The sequence below is a fragment of the Lactuca serriola genome, chromosome 5, assembly GCF_051521515.1.
Source record: "Lactuca serriola cultivar US96UC23 chromosome 5, Lser_US96UC23_V15, whole genome shotgun sequence".
Classification (NCBI taxonomy): Eukaryota; Viridiplantae; Streptophyta; class Magnoliopsida; order Asterales; family Asteraceae; genus Lactuca; species Lactuca serriola.
In genome coordinates, this window is record NC_136412.1 from 239,292,526 (window position 1) to 239,312,727 (window position 20,202).

The 20,202-nt window shown below is 33.4% G+C and overlaps 2 protein-coding genes across 2 annotated transcripts; one reads left to right on the forward strand and one right to left on the reverse strand.

Moving 5' to 3' along the window:
• The first annotated feature begins 10,740 nt into the window (after positions 1–10,740).
• Positions 10,741–13,297, forward strand: LOC145053804 (Tetratricopeptide repeat (TPR)-like superfamily protein). The gene has a single exon (XM_079001907.1). It carries the CDS (start codon positions 10,974–10,976, stop codon positions 13,230–13,232), a length of 2,259 nt encoding a protein of 752 aa, XP_078858033.1. The 5' UTR covers positions 10,741–10,973; the 3' UTR covers positions 13,233–13,297.
• A 23-nt stretch (positions 13,298–13,320) lies between these two features.
• On the reverse strand, positions 13,321–18,039 carry LOC145053805 (uncharacterized). The gene is made up of 7 exons (XM_079001908.1): positions 17,735–18,039; positions 17,265–17,444; positions 14,922–14,995; positions 14,657–14,806; positions 14,282–14,567; positions 13,959–14,192; positions 13,321–13,884 (listed from the first exon to the last, which is right to left on the reverse strand). The coding sequence occupies exons 2-7, from the start codon at positions 17,409–17,411 to the stop codon at positions 13,501–13,503; spliced, it is 1,275 nt and encodes a 424-aa protein (XP_078858034.1). The 5' UTR covers positions 17,412–17,444; positions 17,735–18,039; the 3' UTR covers positions 13,321–13,500.
• Positions 18,040–20,202: the final 2,163 nt, after the last annotated feature.

A 20,202-nucleotide genomic window follows, 5' to 3' on the forward strand; every position in this document is an offset into this window, starting at 1 on the left:
AATAAACTTCGACTTATATTCTTGTATCTTTTACTCACCAAATCATGCATGCCACTACGTTTTATGACTTTACGTTACTGATGTGTTTTCGTAATACCAATGCACAATCGATTTGTAAATTACAAATCATATATCTACTATTTAAGAATAAAAAATATTATTGAATCACAATTACTCTTGATAGAATCCATGAAGTAATTCTCAGAGCGTGGGTTTATCCAATACTTAAAATCTCATTTAAGTACTCATGAACATTGTAGCAATCTTATTGCAATGTCTAATCCTCATAAACAATCTACAATTCGATTTATGATAGTTTTAATTCACTACTTACTTCCAAAAGTATGAGCGACTATGGAATTAGAATAATCAAATCAATCAAAAAGTAAAGCATACAAAGTGAAACACAATAATAAGCTAATTAACTATGGTATCAAAAATATTGAATATAAATAACGTCTATTATTTAATTTCCATAATAATTACTAATTTATTCAATGTATAATGTTGCGAGTAATCAACTAACCACTTGAATTAAACATCAGTCATGTCATGTTATGAACATGCATACTATTCCTCTATATGGTCTTTCCTTTGTGAACAGATCAACTGGAACTTATTCCAATGATGCTTGTTTCACAATTCCAAATTCTTATGATTATCCAAGATGTGATGGAATTCTGGAAGGTAGATTAGAGACAGCTGAATCTCCATTCTTGGGCAGTAATGATAAAAGAAGTTTGGTGTGGGGCAGCTAGTTGACTGAGGAGTGCTACGCCTCTCACAACAGGGTTAAATAATCTCAGAGGGAAGGGTTTGACCCTTTTGCGCAGCTCTCGTATGATTCTAACCGTTGCAGTGACGAATCTTTTACTCGAAGGATTATCTGATCCATTCGCTTGGATGGGTTTTCTGCATCAGGATATAGTAAGAGGAAGCATTCCGTGAGTATCAGTGGTAGTGACCAGCATTGGGAGTGGCCGGAGAAGTGGATACATCGAAGGGTGTATCCTTCTCAGAGACAGAGAAGGTAATTGTTTATGGAAAGTTGCCTTGGGAAGGCCAGCGAACGCGCAAGGAGAAGGGGTGAACCCCTGGGATGTCCAGCATATGTACTCGGGGAGAACCAAAAGGATTATCGGTTGGGTAGGAGCCGTGTTCTCGAGATTGTTGGTGATTAAAGTGCTCTCGGGGTTCTTATCTTCAGGGATTATATTGCAAAGAGACCGGACAGAAGACCAAAGGTAGTGGTCCTTCGGGGATCGGACCAGCAGGTGATGTATGCATCGGGCAAGAATGTTGTGAGTAGATTACAGGATAGTTGGTTGTAGCAGACTTCGAGGACATAGTCTAGTTTAAGTGGGGGAGAATTGTAACGCCCTGTTCTGAAAGTATTCGTTTATGGATTTCAGAGCCCGAGGCTAGGGGCTTTTCGGTCTTTTATGGGTCTTGAAGTTTTTATTTGAGAAGTTTTGGGTCGAGGTGTGTCACTAGAAGCGTAGGGCTTCTTGCCACCTTTTTGTGGATATAAAGATCGTCAGAATCGGAGTTAGAATGAAGTAGTTATAGCACTTTGAAGTTATTGACATTAATGGTCCCTTAATGGAAGAAGTTGGCAAGAAGGACCATGCATGCAAAGTGGAAGGCGCGTGGGTACGCCCAGCATAAGCTGGGTTACGCCCAGCGTATAAAGGGAAATGGTCGCAGGTGCTTTTGGCATATGTCCAGCGTATGTCCAGAGTCCAAAAACCCTATATTTAGGGTGTGCCACTATATAAGGAACATTATACCCTCAAGGTTCAGCCTCCATTCCACCCTAAAGATCTGCTACGAAACCCTAAACCCTCTTGAGTGTTCTTGGAGCTTGTAAGGCCATTTTGTAGTGCATTTTAGTGTTCTTGGAGAGGAGTAATCATCTTGGAGTTTCATTGATCAAGGAAGTGCTTTTAGATCCAAGTTCTCCAGCTTATTTACAAACACCAGAAGGTATAAAGCTTCCAACTTTCCTCATAGAAGCTTAGATCTAGGTTTATGGAGCTTTGGACCTTTTTAGGTCCAAAGAATGGACCTTTATGGTGTAACTTCGTTTTTGAGCTTGGGGTTGCCACCCTCAGAGCTAAAAGTGTCCCATAAGTAGTAATGCTTCAATCTTGATGGTCCTAATGAGTTCATGCATGATATCTAGCCCTTGCTATGGAAGTATGTTGTCACCTTTTGAGCTTGGGCTTATTTGGTGCGTTGCAAGTCACCAAGTTAGTGACTTTATGGATTAAGAAGTGGAAAAGGACCTGGATCTGAGTTGGTAGCCTCTGGAGTGGAATATTAAGCACTTAATGGGAAAGTGTCTTAACATGGGGAGTACGCTCAGTGTACATTCAGGTACGCCCAGCGTACATACAATTTGGCTAGTACACTTAGCGTACATAAGAGTACTCCCAACGTAATCATCAGTTTGGGTTTGGCATGTGTTGGGCCTCGAATTGGGTCATGCTTTTGGTCTTTAGGCCTTTTGGGCCATCAGAAGTCAGATATTATGGGCCAAGGATATATTTGGCTTAGGGTAAGGCCCATTAGAGGGATTGGGCCTAGTTTAGCAAATTGGGCCATTAGTGGGCCACTAATGGGCTTGGGAAGCTTACCTAGTGTTAGGCCTTTTATATTATGGTGTGGGCCTTAGTTATGGACCAAGTTGGCCTAGGGGTAGAATGGTTATTCTACCCTATGGAGGATTATTATATTGGACTAAGTGTTAATTTAGTGTTGGTAGCTCGGGAGCCGAAGGAGCAGATGTTCGAGAATTGGCAGATAGCAGCCAGAGGGATATCAATAAGGTTTCAGCAGTGCAAGGTGAGTCTCCTCACTATGTGAATGGGTATAAGGCCACAATGTCGGCCCCTGTAGTTTATGAGTAGGAAGACACTGGGATATCCATAAGCATTGTATGCTAGTATGATATTCTAGACCATGGTCTGATGTCGGGCATGAGCCCGAGGTATGTTTTCATGATAGATTATATTTGTTGTCTGTGTGATACTTGTATGTGCATGGTAGGGAGGTGAGTGTGGGCGAGGTCCCGTATCTCACCATTAGCAGAGTGTGGACGGGGTTCCATATCTCATTAGAAGTAGAGCAGGGGCGAGGCCCGAGTGAGGAAAGGAGTGAGTGTGGAAGGGGGCCCGTATCTCACTATCAGCATGAGTGTGGACGGGGTTCCATGACTCACTAGTAGCAGGTCAGGGGCGAGGCCCAAGATAGGCGATGCCTTAGTATAGGGATACAGTAGAATATGACTAGTTTATGTGTTATGTGTTATATTATATGTTTGGATATGCTTAGCGGGCGGGGCCCGGAGACAGGCGGGGCCTAAGAGAAACATATATGTATATCGAGCAGAGCCTGATGCCGGGCGAGGCCCAATGCCGGTCAAGTCCCGATGCAGCGAGTGGGGGCCCAGTATGTGGTTATTAGACCTGGCAATTCGTGTATTCGTGTCATGAAAACGTGTCAGCCACAAATTTGACACGATATGGTTACACGATGATAAATAAGCTTTATCTCAATTTTTAAGATGTATCTTTGTTGTGTATTCGTGTCGTGTCGTGTCTCTCACAGATTCGTGTCTTCGTGTCTGAAATTGTCAGGTTTAGTGGTTATGTGTATGGTATGTGGTAGTTTGGGGAACTCACTAAGCTTCGTGCTTACGGTTTTCAGTTTTAGTTTCAGGTACTTTTGGTAGCGGGGGGAAGAGCTCAGGGTGATCGCATGGCACACACCATTGTTTATTTAGACTGGGATGTTTTACTCTGATAAAATGAACATGCTTTGAATTAATACTCTGATTTGATATTATGACTTATGTTTATGACTTGATAGCTATGGTTTGATAAACAATTTAAAAATGAAATTTTGTGTCTCAATTTTTGGGATGTTACATGAATTTTGGGATATCACAATGTGATTTTTGTGTTTTTAAACTGTAAATTAACTATATTAAGTTGTTAATTTTTTGTATTAAACTGTGAATGTGTTAAGCTGTGAATTTTATGTATTATACTGTGAATTTACTGTATTAAATATCTTAAGTTGATAATATGGTTGTGAATTTATACTTTATGTGTATTAAACTGTGATTTTATTGTATTAAGGTGTAACTTTTATGTTTGAAACTATGAATTACCTACAATAAGTTGTGCATTTTCTGTTTAAACTGTGAATTAACTATATTAAGTTGTAAATTTTGTGTATTAAGCTGTGATTTTTGTGTTTTAAATTTTAAATTGACTGTATTAAATTGTGAATTTTATGTTTAAATTGTAAATTGACTATATTAAGTTGTAAATTTTAATGAATTTTATGTTAAAATATGAATGATTTATGTATGAATGCTTGTATTAATTTTCTTATAAATATATATATATATATATATATATATATATATATATATATATTGTTATACAAATATGTAAGAATGAATTAGTTTTTATAATTATTTTGCATTAAACTCTAAATAAATGAATTAATTGGTTTATTAAATTGTGAATATAGTATTTTGAGCTATCAATTAATGATTTTATATACATATCTTATTTTGAAGAAATGTTGATCGGGACAATGACACATGTGGTTGGTGGTGGTGTGTGGTAGTTGGTGGGGGTGGGGGGGGGGGGGGTAGAGTTTGGGTTTGACTTATTTAAATAATTAGTGTATGATAGATTGTATTATGTTATATTGTGAATTTTATGTATTAAACTAAAATGGATTGTATTAAGTTGTATATTTTATATAAATTTTGTATTAAAATATGAATGAAGATATGCATAAAAATATTAAATTATGTATTATTGAATTAATATATCTATTAACGCGTGATTATGGTATTTTAAATTTTAAGTATATCTTAGACACAATATATTTTTTAAATTTAGAACAAAAAAAATTGAATTTGTCAATGCATAATTTTATTTATTTTTTATTAAATTTTTATATATTTGGCTGCAAAAATGAAATAGCATTTGTTAAATATGACCAGAAAATTACCATTGAATTTGGTGATAGTTCGGCAGCGGTCGGATAGTGGTTTGAGGGTGGTCAGACAGCGGTCCGACGTGGTTTGACAGTGGTCCAACAACAAGTGGCAACTAATTGTAAATTAGGGAATACAATTTTTTGCTTAATTTAATATGAATGTTTGATTTGTCCAAAATGTCTTTAATGAAAACATTTTAAAAAATAGTTCTTAGAATTCTTAACATTTTTAGGTTCTCATTTGAACTACTCTATATATATATATATATATATATATATATATATATATATATATATATATATATATATATATATATATATATATATATGGTCAGACGGCGGTCCGACGTGGTTTGACAGTGATTCAACAACAAGTGACAACTAATTGTAAACTAGGGAATACAATTTTTTGCTTAATTTAATATGAATGTTTGATTTGTCCAAAATGCCTTTAATGAAAACATTTTAAAAAATAGTTCTTAGAATTTTTAACATTTTTAGGTTCTCATTTAAACCACTCCATATATATATATATATATATATATATATATATATATATATATATATATATATATATATATATATATATATATATATATATATATATATATCCTTTTAGGTATAACCTTTATAACTACTTATACAAATTTAACATACTTGAACAAACTATTTTAGGTTGTTTTTAAGTATTGATAAATTTTGATTTGTATTCTTAGTCTGATTAGTATGGATCATTTTTTTGGCGTTGAGAGGCTTACATGGGACATGGCCACCCTCAAAGGTATTAAAGGGGATTAGAACATCACCCGTCTTCATGTTATGTAGAGTGATGTAGAGAATGTTATGTTAAAAAATGTCAGTAGGTAGGCAATTGACTAACTGTGCTTCTTCATTTGATTCCATTAGTTTTTTTTTACATATTTAATTTTAAAAAAATAATAATAATATGGTGTGTATATTGAAATGGTGTGTTGAAAAAAAGAAGAAAAAAACAGTATGGAGGACCCATCTAGATCTGGCAATAGAGCGATTTTTGACTCTGATCTGATTCAAACCCTTAACAATTATATGGGTTTGAAGCATAGTTTTTTATACGTTTACATGTTAACGATCGTACTTCATAACCCTTTTATTAAAAGGGTCGGGTATGGATCATCACCGATCCGCTTCGTTATATAACCCCCCATATAAATTTTAGAATGATACATTTATAATTTATACTGCCCAAATTTTACTTTTAATTCAAATCGAAAGTCCAAAGAAAAAAGGTCAAAAACTAAACTGTTTTTACATAGGACTCGATGACTTGACTTCTAGACTTCAGTAGTGTTTGTTTTTTGTCTGCAAATCTATGTGGCCTCTTCTGTCTGTGCCGCGCAGACCACACACAGACATTAGCATTCGCAGACTGTTTGTTTTTTTGAAGACTGCAGACCTAAAAATGTCTGCGCGCCCTCTTCTTGGCGCAGATGTGGACCAGAGTCTTCTAACATCTTCAGACATCTTCTAGCCTAAAAAAAACATATATATATATATATATATATATATATATATATATATCTTTATTTTTTTAAGTTTTTTTTTTTAATTTATATTTTTTCCAATTTTATTAATGATAAACAATTTGAAAAAAAAATTACAAAACTTAAAAAAAAAACGTTCGATGATACAAACATGGTATTTTGACAAATTTATAAATAAAGATTTATTACAATAATAGTCGTCGAAGTTGTTTATATACAAATGAAAAAAAAAATCATAATAAATTTCTTATATTTTTTCGCCAAATTTTGTAAAACATTATTTAATATAGTATCGTCAATTTCTCGAAAAATATTTATGGTACGTTTTTAATGAATTTAATTGAAAAAATTGAAATTTATTTCCATCCATTTATGTATCAAATTTTTTGATCACTAATTATAATGTTTAGTTATAACTTTGCAACCAAAGTTGTTGGTTTTTATCAAATATATACGTTAATTCATACCATTTTTATTTTTATTTTTTATACAATAATACATAAAAGTTGATCTAGATTCGTTAATTATTTATAACAAAGTCATAAAAATATTAAAAAATCACTTTTAAATTAAAAAAAAACTAGTTTATTTAGATTTCAGTTTATTTTAGTAGGCCGTAGATGTTAAAAAAACAAACAATCTTCTTTTTTTAGACTGGAGACGTTCGGTCCACCTCTTTTACTGCAGATGTCTACAGATGTGGTTCGTAGACTGCAGATATTTTGCCTCAGAAAAAGCAAAAAACACCTTCCAGTCTTCTATCAAGAGTCATGATATCATTTTAATTATATTTTATCAAGTAATTATCAATTTAATTTATAAATCAATAAAGTTATTTATCAACCAAAAAAATGTTTGCAATTGTTATTCTCTATCAATGCAATCGACGGTCAAAAACTAATCGGAAATTACTACAATAATAATGATTTGATTTTCAATCGAAAGTCCTCGAATACATAATATGTTTCTAAATCAACATTTGTTTTATTTAATAAACTAGATTATAGCCCGCGTTAAACGCGGAAAATGCATAAAAAAACATATAATCGTTTATACATATTGTATAATGATTATAAAAAAATATATGGTTATTGGTATTATTGAAATGTATAGAAAATACATTGAAAACGATAAATATATATAATCATTGAAAAATCTCTTTGTAGATATCATTTTTTGTTTTATTAGTTGAACGACTTTCCTCGTCTCATATAGTTATGATATTTATATATTTATAAGCATTTTAATTAGATGTTCCTTGCATAATAATGTTACATAATTTAAACATATATTGACAACCAATATACCGTTTTTTCTATTGCATTAAATATTGATAACTATCTCATTTATTCAAATAAAGTTATGTAATATAATTTATAAAATGTTAAATGTTATATAGATTTAATTTTAGTATATCATCAATGGAGATTCTTTTCTAAATCATGATTGGTTTATTTTAAATTGATTATAAATATAAATGCTAGCTTTTATGTTTGTTCTTATTTATTTAGTGTTCGCAAGAACTTTGCATTAGTTTTAGCGCAACTGTGAATAATTTTAGTATATCATCAATGTAATTTGATATATCTGTCAATTATATGAAATATCAGATAATGACATTTCATTACTATTGTGATAATTTAATTTATATATATATATATATTGTATTTTCACTAATCTTAACGGTCTTATTTTTTCTAATAACCGTAACGCTTTTACTAAATGTACTTTTTACAAATCTCCTAATATCTTATAATTTTTATCTTACTTTATAATTTTTCATAACTATGTTATTTTCAAGATTAACTGTTTTAATAGTGTTTTTTTTTCAGTCTATTCAATTTTATATTTCATTGTACAACATCATGGTTTTGTATGTATTCTGAAATTTCACTTTAAAAATGCTTAATGTTTACACCTTGATATTAATTTTTCTTGATAAATTCATGTAATAATTATGATATATATATATATATATATATATATATATATATATATATATATATATATATATATATATATATCGTTTTAATTAACATTCACTTCCTTTATTATATCAAATTCCTCATTAAACGGATACACTTTTGGAAAATAATAATTATAATAGGACAGCATTATCTAAGACGTAAATGTTTGATATACTTTTAGAGAAAAAAAATCAGGATCATTAAAAATAATTATATAAAGAAAATACAAATTTAAATTTGTTGAAATTATGGATGAAATTACTGGCGAAAATTTATTTTGGAGGGAGTTGTATTTTGTAAGGTATAATAATATTACAAAATTTGAAATATCTATATTTGTTGTGTAAATTAATAAATTTTATTGTTACTATACAAAGATAAAAAAGTAGGTTGATATGATATACAAAAACATAATAATTTCAATGATTTTTTAAAATTATGCCAAAATTAACCGGATTCTTATGACATAAAAATTAAAAAAAAAATCATAATCATCTCTAATATATAAAAGTAACATTTTCATAATTAATGTCAGTTCCCAAGATAGTTAAATTTTGTTTTGTTAAAGGTACCTAATATCTTTTCATGTTTATTTGAAAAGTTTCAGAAAAGTAGTTAACCGATTTCATGTAATTTGTGACAAAGAAAATCGAAATATATGAATACATACATTTGATATAGGAACAAAAAATAATCGAAAAAAATATAAAAAGCGAAAGAAGGTACTGACCTTCTAGCGCACAAGAGCAAATGTTTATAGCGGAGAATGATGATGGAAGTTATAAGCAATATTAACGATGTTGTAGGATAATGTTTGAAGAAAAGAAACGATTGAAAATAAATGTGAGTCGCGGATTCAATGATGAATCGTATATGTATGTGATAATTTGAATATGATTTTTCGGTATTAATGATTTCCTAATAAAAAAAGATTTTATATTAATGGTTTACTAATATAAACGGATTTATATTAATGGTTGATATTAAGGTCTTGATTGAAATGATTTGTTAGTAGTACGTTTTTAAAATTGACCATATTAAAATCTTCATAACCGAAAATTCAAGATGTAAAATATGGAAAACTTTTATTGGAATTAAATACATTCCATTTCAACGAATATAAGTTATTGATTGATGATTGGAAAACATTTATTGGAATTAAATACATTCCATATGGGGAAGATGATGTCAGCAATTTGATCTAAGGGTGGAAAAAATAAGATTGAAATACAATCAATGGTCCAGATTATTTAAGATGATGTCATAAGGTTTCTCTTTTAGTAATATTTAAGATGTCAGTTCCCAAAATAGTTAATTTTTGTTTTGTTAAAAGTACCTAATATCTTTTCATGTTTATTTTAAAAGTTTCAGAAAAATAGTTAACTGATTTCATGTAATTTGTGACAAAGAAAATTGAAATATATGAATACATACATTTGATATAGGAACAAAAAATAATTGAAAAAAAATATAAAAAGCGAAAGAAGGTACTGACCTTCTAGCGCACAAGAGCGAATGTTTATAGCAGAGAATGATGATGAAAGTTATAAGCAATATTAACGATGTTATAGGAGAATGTTTGAAAAAAAAAACGATTGAAAATAAATGTGAGTCGCGGATTCAATGATGAATCGTATATGTATGTGATAATTTGAATATGATTTTTCGGTATTAATGATTTCCTAATAAAAAAAGATTTTATATTAATGGTTTACTAATATAAACGGATTTATATTAATGGTTGATATTAAGGCCTTGATTGAAATGATTTGTTAGTAATACGTTTTTAAAATTGACCATATTAAAATCTTCATAACTGAAAATTCAAGATATATAAAATATGGAAAACTTTTATTGGAATTAAATACATTTCATTTCAACGAATGTAAGTTATTGATTGATGATTGGAAAACATTTATTGGAATCAAATACTTTCTATATGGTGAAGATGATGTCAGCAATTTGATCTAAAGGTGGAAAAAATAAGATTGAAATACAATCAATGGTCCATATTATTTAAGATGATGTCATAATGTTTCTCTTTTAGTAATATTTAAGATGTTATTTTATGATTTAAGTAAAATGTATTTGATTATTCAAAAAAATCTAAAAGTTATAAAGAGTTTGAATATATCCCGATTCCGTAGATAAGAAGAGAGTTTGATTATTCAAAAAATTTAAATAAGTATAATTTGATTTTAAAGCTTTAATTGATTTGTGACAATTGCTTAGCACCCGTACATGAATGGGTTCCACAGCCATGCGTCATTTTCCCACTACCTTACAACTGCATCCGACCGCACCCGCGCCACCGTCAGCCTCACTGATTTACGGTGATAGCCGAAGTTGCCAACGCCGCCCTTAGACTATCTCCTCTTACCCTAGCGGCGATGTAAACCACACGACTGATATGATTCAGACGTCGAAGAAATGACCAAAACTGAGTAGGTATTGAAGCATGAGAAAGGTCAAGCCTCAATTACCCCCCTCTCCGCCGTCACTTGCCACCAACTCCACCAAGTCCTACAATGCTCTGATCAACCGTCACTCAACCGCCGGTTCTCACCGCGAAGTCCTCCTCCTCTACTTCTCCATGCTCAAAACGAACATTATGCCGGACCCCTACACATACCCAAGTATGCTCAAAGCTTGTACTTCTCTAAACCTCTTCTCACATGGCCTTTCTTTCCACCAACATTCCATCGTGAATGGGTACTCCTCTGATGCCTACATTGCTGCTTCCTTGATTAACCTTTACGCCAAATTTGGGTACACCGATGTTGCCAGCAAAGTGTTTGATAATATGCCTGAGAGAAATGTTGTTCCCTGGACTGCAATTATCGGGTGTTATGCTCGATCTGGGAAGGTAAATACCACGTTTCAAATGTATAAGCAGATGCAGTGTGAAGGAATTAAGCCAAGTTCAGTCACCATATTAGCCATGCTTTCCGGCGTTTCAGAATATACCCACGTCCAGTCTCTTCATGCTTCTGCAATCCAATACGGGTTTGATTGTGATTTATCTTTAGCCAATTGCTTACTAAGTTTATATGGGAAATATGGATGTGTCACTGATGCTAAGAACTTGTTTGAATCAATGGCTAATCGAGATATTGTCTCTTGGAATTCTTTAGTTTCTGCTTATGCTTTGATTGATGATATTAGAGAAATCTCTCAACTTTTGTCTAGAATGCTTGTTAGTGGATTGAACCCTGATCAACAGACGTTTGGGTCATTAGTTTCTGCTGCTACAAGACAAGGTAACCTCAGACTCGGGAAACTGGTGCATGGGAAAATAGTCATCAGTGGTTTTGAAATGGATTTCCAAGTTAAAACATTACTTATAACCATGTATCTTAAGTTTAGAGACGTAACAAACGCCTACCAAATATTCGAATCAACTCCAAATAAAGACATGATTTTATGGACTTCAATGATCTCTGGGCTCTTATGGAATGAACGTCCAGATAAGTCATTGGAACTGTTCCATAAGATGTTAATTTCACAGGTAATGCCATCCACCACAACCATATCTTGTGCTCTTGCATCATGTGCTCAATTGGGGTCTTTACTTCTAGGAACCTCAATCCATGGGTATATATTAAGGAAAAAGATTCTTCTAGACATCCCTACTCAAAATTCTCTCATTACCATGTACGCGAAATGTGGGAGACTAAATCAAAGTTGTGCCCTTTTCGATACAATGAACCATAAAGATGTTGTCACATGGAATGCCATGGTTGCAGGGTATGCACAAAATGGTGAATTATCTAAAGCGGTGTATATCTTTAACAGAATGCGAGAATCTTTTGAGAGACCGGATGAGGTAACAGTTGTATCTCTTCTCCAAGCTTGTGCCTCCATTGGAGCTTATCATCAAGGAAAATGGATACACAATTTTGTTGTGAGAAACTGTCTTGGTGGGACCCGGTCCCTCTTAATCGACACAGCTTTGGTTGATATGTATTTCAAATGTGGAAACATGAAGAATGCTAGAGAGTGTTTCGATAGAATGTCACAACATGATGTGGTGTCATGGAGCATAGTGATTGGTGGGTATGGTAGTCATGGTGAAGGGGAGAATGCTTTGAAAATGTTCTCAGAGTGTTTGGAAACGGGGATCGAACCAAATCATGTTACTTTTTTATCGGTTCTTTATGCTTGTAGTCACAATGGGCTTGTGAAGGAAGGTGTTAGGCTCTTCGAGACTATGACAAATCGTTTCAAGATGGAACCAAAACTTGAACATTGTGCTTGTGTTGTTGATCTTTTGTGTCGAGCGGGTAGGGTAGAAGATGCATATGATTTCTATAAGAAGATGTTTAAAGGGCCGGCTGTTGATGTTTTAGGGATTCTTCTTGATGGGTGTAGGATTAAAGGTAATAAGGTGCTTGGAGATGTTATTGCACGTGATATAAGAAGTTTAAACCCTGAAGATCCTGGGAATTTGGTGCAGTTGGTTCATAATTATGCTTCGAGTGGTGGGTGGGATGGTGTGGGTGAAGCGTGGATTCAGATGAGGGGTCTTGGATTGAAAAAGATTCCTGGTTGGAGTTTTATCGAGTTAAATGGGAATATTACGACTTTTTATAAGGATCATACTTCACATCCTGAATATCATGAGATAGTAATGTGTTTGAAAGCCATGGGCATGCATATTAAACCACGAAAATCAGCAACGGATAGTTTAAAATATTATGAGGATGATTGCATGTAGTGGCAACTGAACTTCTAACAATATTTTTCATTATCAACATCGCAGAAAAGATCCTCTGACTGTAATCAATTTGGGAAGCACCATCACGTCACACAAAAACACCATTGACATCTAGAAATAATTTTTTTGACAAAAAGTATTTGTTTTACGTTACGATACATGTACAAAGCTATTTTTTATGAAAGGAGAGACGACCGAAAAGCTTCATTCACACTCACACGGTATCTCTAACAAATGAAGAAAACTATTTTAAACATGTTTTTCTCTTTCACCTGGTCTCAGGTGTCTTGACTGCAGGCACCTCATCCGCATAACCAGACATGTCAATATCCACAAGTGATAGGTCAAAGGGTATTATTGACGGGGACTCGGAGACATCCACTAGCAGCGATGATGAAGGAGTCGGTACCTTTTCTTTAGTCGGACTTCCAATTTCTGGGGTTGTATGTCCTGAATTGGAATTTGACATACTTGAAACTGATAGCTGTATGTCACTTAACTTCCCTCCTGGAAGGTCCTTGCTTTTCCTAATCGTGTCCATCTCTGACCCCGTTGGGACAAAAGTGCGTGCCCTGTATTTCGTCCCCCCGTTTTCTTCCCCCGAGTCGCTGCTGTGGTTGTACAGTACGTAATCGTGGTAAGTCGGTGCAAACTGCAAAAGAGGAAAAGTCAAATATGACCAAATGATGATGATGAAGATCTAAAAGGAAAGAAAGATGAACAGACCTGATGGACGGTGTCATGATAGAAGTCGTTCAATTTCAAAGCATGTGCAAGACTAGCTGTAAAGCCACGGGGTGCACCCACATTAGCACCAGCATACTCTCTGTACGGAAACGCATAAAGATGACCCACAGCAGCAATAAGCATCTCAACACAGATTATCAAGTTTTGGAACTGAGCTGCTTCCTCTGCGGTTTTTATAAAGTTATACTTTGCAGCAAGAAAAACCAAAACACCCTGGAAACCAAATAAAACCAACAAAGTCAAATAAAATATTACATATTTACTTGTGTGCATGTGCCATGTATATATATACTATACCTTACCTGCCAATAGGTCATAAAAACAACACTCTTAATGATGATGAATTTTGGAACGGGATTAAAGGGCTGGAGCAAATCCCTGCATGCCATGTAAAACAAGGCCAAAGCATAGAGTGCCAGACTGTAAGAAATGGTGTATATAATGGTGAGATATAAGTAGGATTGTGCCACGCTGAAATTCCCATCATTGTATTTTCCTTGTGAATAAAGTAGAAAAGTAACTGCCACCAATATTGGTTTTAGAATCACAAACTGTAAACACCCTTGTTTGCATCTCCTTATAAATCGCCTGCACAAACAAAACAGAAATACATATAACTGTCTTGTCACTGCACTACAACATAAACATAAACAGAAAGATAGTCTCATTGATCTCACCCATCCAGTGGAATAGGAGGGAAGCAACATGTCATCAGACACCAATTTGACTTAAGAGAGCGCCCAGTAAGGCTTAAAACAACAGCACCTGGACCACCTACCCATGCCAGGCACAGTGACAGAAAGTTGTATATAACCCAAGCTTCATACCTGTAGAAAACAAGAAACATTTATATTTACAACTTCAGTCTTATTAAGCAAAAAACTAGTTTTTCTGACAAAGAAGCATGTTTAAAGAATCCAAAATTGGGCATTGAATACTCACACTTCTCGAATAGAATTGAAGTAGATTGAGCTCTTATTGAATACAAGCGACAAGAAAGACATCAATGCATAAACCTGCAAATAAACAACAACTCATTGTAAAATACAGGAAAACCACAGAAACAAACATCAATGAGCAAAGATAAAGAAAAACTGAAACATCAACACTTAAGAGTTTAAGGTAAGATCACTACTAATACATGCAAAAATCAAGAGGGTAGAATTTGGGAGACCATCTGTCAAATCTGCCTTAAATTTTAGAGGTGCAAATCCGTAAGTGAGGTCTCCTGTTCAAGCCTGATCATCACCTTCCTTGCTCTGAGGACAATGTGATTTACATTTACCTTTATCCACTTACATGCATCCTTAACCCTACTAGGTTTTACAAATCTAATTCTGGATAAGGGTACACATTTCTAACTAACCAAACTAATGGGATTTGAGACGTTACTAGGTGTGTTAGTTAAATTATAAGAGATTTATGTATGCGATTGGGAATATACTCCCTCCATCCCTAAAAAGTTACCACATAGTTTAACAAAATGTTTCACTATTAATTTAAGGGTCAATGTCACTACATAGTAAGCACTAACCAAGTTCCAGATCCTATTCATGGCTGCCCAAACTTGTACAAACAACTATTTGAAAAAGACATTTCTGAAATTTCTCTTAGAATAGATTTGTGGTACCTAGGTGGAACAAACAGAAACTTGGTTATTATTTAATGAAATTGTTTACTGCTACATCATTGTCATGTCATTAGTCAAACAGTCAAACCATTGGTCTAGTGGTATCAGTCCCTCCCCACAGGGGCTTGAGGGTTCAAGTCCCATGGTGGACAAAGGTGTAGTTTTGGAGTAGGATTTAGAGGGTGTGTGATTCTAAAAAAATATACATCTTCAAGAAAAAGTTTGAGGACCTAGGTGGAACAAACTTGGTTACTATTTCTTGAAAAACATGCCCTTCAACAAGGACAAATAAACATGCGACTTGAAACTAAAGCTGCTAATTTCTCTAATGATTATTTAGAAAAAGTATACAAAGGATTGAAATATACCCAAAAACAAACTGTTGCATTTCTTTAGAATGGCGACATACCCCAAAATGGAAAATGTTGTAATTTTTTGAGGTGTAGAGAGTATTATGTATGTAGAAGAAGCATCTAATTTAGACATTAGTAACTAGAGTCTATATATATATATATATATATATATATATATATATATATATATATATATATATATATATATATATATCATCTATTACAAGATATGTGTTCTTTACTTTTAGCTCAAGTTTATAGTAAATTTTAGGATTGGTCATCCAAAACTAGCAAAATAGTCATCGAGGGATGCATAGAGTAATAATAACCTATTTCTATAGTGATCTGTGAGCTTTGCACCTCCATATAAGTACTTCTCACATGAAAAGATACCTCCTCTGATGAGAACATTGATTAACCATCCATCTCTATGGGGGCATCATTTTAACTTAGCATAAACTAGATGCTGTTCTTTCAAATCAATAATTCCAATAGCAAGAATAAAAAAACTAATTCCATACTGGAAAAGAAGCTTGAACTTGTTAGAACTCTTAAAGACAATCAAACCAACTCTAGTTCCTGAGGATGTTAAACAGAATAGCAAGCAAACAGCTTAATAAGTTCCTCCACATAACTGAAGTAACAGGATATTAAAAGCAAAATCAAAGTCCCTACTTCTAGAGAAAGGCAGAAGTTGCTGACTACAATTAGCTCATACATCTACGATGATCACCTTCAACAGCCAACATCACAATCTACATAACCCAAAATGCTTGTTGGCATGCCAGATTTTAGCCACATTATCATAGTTTACCTACAAACTCATGTGATGTGTTTGTCTTACTATATTTGATCTTTTTGTAATCTTTCATTTTCTGTGGGGATGAAGATGCCTTTAATACATCGTTGGCTGGGTATAAAACAATGGAGTTCAGAAACGCAAATTTTGTAAGATGTGCAGTGATGTAAGAAGCGAAAAACACCACACATGGTAGAGACAAATAGTCAAAAATGTGTCGTTTGAATCATCCAAGTCGCTAAAGAACAAAGCCATTATTAACACTGTTCTATAGAATTGAATAACAATATTACTTCAACATGAAATGACAAGAAAAAGGTCCCAGACTGTCCAAACTTTAACCAAAACATCTTCATCATCAGTCAGGAATTAAGGGATTAGTAGTGAGTAGTGACAGGTCTTAGATAGCACTGCTTTTCATGCAGAAAGAAATAATCTCTTACCACAACTCAAGTAATATTTTACGATTAGCTGATCAAAAAAGAAAGGAATAAAAAACTCACAGGAACCATAAAAATGATGCGGACAATATAACGCTGATACGTGGGTTCAGTGTAATTCAAGAGATGTCGGTAAATGTGAAGAAGAACCAATGCAATTGCCCCAATCGTGCAAGGAAGCGCCACTAATATATAGTATATTGGTCCCATTTTTCTTTTCCCAATACACAACCCCTGTTCCCCCTGAAATCCAGATTAAACCATGAGTAACGACGGATTAATGAAAATCACCAGCACATCCCTATGTGCTAACTTGATGCCAAATCAATTAGAAAATAAAGGATACAAAGATAACATAAATAAATTTCCAGGGTTTTGAATACGATGAAGTTTTTTCAAGTGACGTTAGGAAAAATTCGCTCAAAATTTGGTGTATATAAACCCTAACCCCCAAAAAAAATGACAATTCATACAGAGATTAACATGATCATGGAGTTGGTAAAAGAAGACGATATGTAGATGAAATGGCCAACCTTTCTGTGAATTGAATCAGGGGGATTAGGGTCGAAGAAGACGATGACGATACGCAGATGGATCTGCTATTGTTAATTTTTCTGGAATGGCGATCTGCAATTGCTCTCGAAATGCGAAAGATGGAACGACAATATCGGGTTCCCGAGATGCAGCGATTAACAGATTTCTAAGGCAAAGCGATGCACTTATTCTGCAGTTATCGGTTTCCAGGTTTCTATAATAATTCACGGCAACATTTCCAGCTAGAAAGAAATTATTTAATCACGTATCTATCCATAATTCCATATACCAGGCATTAGTTTGATACTAATAGGTCGTTGGAAAGAATATATAGAGGTGAAACAATATTATTAAAAAATAATTTCATTCACAAAAGAAATGCTAACATATTTTCACAAAATAATATATACTATATAATAATATATAATATAATGTATAATAAAACTCGCATGCAAATCATTGGCAGATTAAGAAAATTCCTCCGTAGGATATGATATAGTCAAGTCGAAGTCTAAATGGTCAAAATAATTGGATCGAGTAAAAATGATCCACTTCTCGGTCCAATCTATAGAAAAATATCTCAAGTAATATGGTGTTTCCATAGTTATTAGAATTGCTTGATTTCAAATGTTGGTTAAGGTTGTACAACTATGTTAGGGCTTGTTTGATATTAGGCTATTGGGTCGGTCAGCAATTTTGGCTGACTCGGTGCGGTTAGCCCGTTTGCTAAACCTAAAATTTGGTTAATTTGGTCAATATATCTGATTGGGTAAGATAAAAACCACTGATTCGATCCTTCAAGAAAATAACGTTGATTGAAACAAATACCTTTGTTGTCCTTTCTCTCCTTCTCACGTCGACAACCTTTTTCTCATTCTCAACTCTGGACGCGAAAACTTCTCCCACCACTGGTTCAACTTGCAGCAACGTCGACTTCCTCTCTTTCAGTTTTCCTTCGTCGACGTCGTTACTGCACTGACGTTTTCCTCAGAGCCGCCACAAGCAGTCGACCTCTGTCTCTGCCTCTCCTAAACAAACGTCGATCATTCAAATAATTTCTTTGTTTTTTTCTCTATCTTGGTAAAAATCGGAAGTCGCACTTGGAACCTTCAGTTGTAGGTTGAAATTTGGTTTTGGTTGCCCCTGGATCCGATAGAGGTTTGATGAGTTTCGATTTTGGTTTCACTCATCTGTATGTTTATTATGTTTTTCTGTTTCCATATGAATGACAATTTTTAGATGTGAATTTCTGATTCTTCCACAGAAAACTAAATGGTCTGCAAGTTAACATTAAAAGTTAAAATTGTATGATCTTTTGTTGAAATCAATTTTTGTCTTATGTTAACACCTAACATCATGCTCCATAAAGAAGTAGATTTTGTATAGTTGGCAAGAACTAGTATGTTAACATCACATTCCAGGCTAATCTCAATCTTAATCTAAGAGATGGCTTCAACTAAGTGGTATAATGGTAATTTCGATCTCATTCCTCACTTCTGATGCCAATTTCAAGGTACAGATCAAAGTTATGTTATGGCAACAATGTCTATCTCTATATGAAGTTGCCTCAATCCGGTTACCATATTGTGTCATAGTTTCTTATACATCTAGTGTTTGAGGGTGATTTGCTACTTCTTCTACATCTACAAGACCATAGGCCATACTATGTGGATTTTAGTTTTGATCTATAAAACTTGAGTCTTAACTGTTCTGAAGATTTTGATACTGATGTAAATGTATATGTATATGTTAATGTGTGATTGGATAGAAAATACTATGTAGATTTTAGCTTTGTAATACAAAAGGGAATGAGATTTATACATGAAAAGAATGAGTTCAATGTAATTTTCTAACATGAAGAGAATTTACATGGTTAACTGTATGTTAAAAACCTCAAGCAAGAATGTGTGAAGTATACCAATGTTAAAAAGTATACAATTGTCCATTATAAAAAAATGTCGTTTGAGGGCAATATAGTTATTTTACACAGTCAGTCAAATGCAAAATCAAACAGCAAGTTTCAATCAGGAGTTAACTCAATCAGAATTTCTAACCCAGTCAGCTCTAACCGAGTTAGCAACTATCAAACGATTCTTACTGTTTTCTTATGTATATATTAGATTTAAAATAACTATGTTGTTTTGATGGAATAACCATATATTTGTCGGTCATATTTATCAAGGTCAACGTAGTATCACATTAGATTTGTCACACTGCAAAAAATAAATTTTCATTTACATGACGTGGATTGACACACTTGTCATGCTATTTTTTTTCCAAAATTAATTTATATTAAAAATAATAAATTCGGCCAAATTATTTTAAAACTAAAATTTCATTAAACTTCAAAGAAGATTACAACAAACAATCCCCCAAAAAAACAACATAGAATTAAAAATAGAAAACATGGAAATTAAAAGTACCAAACTTAGATAGAGCTAAAGGGCATCTTCATCGGAAAATTGAC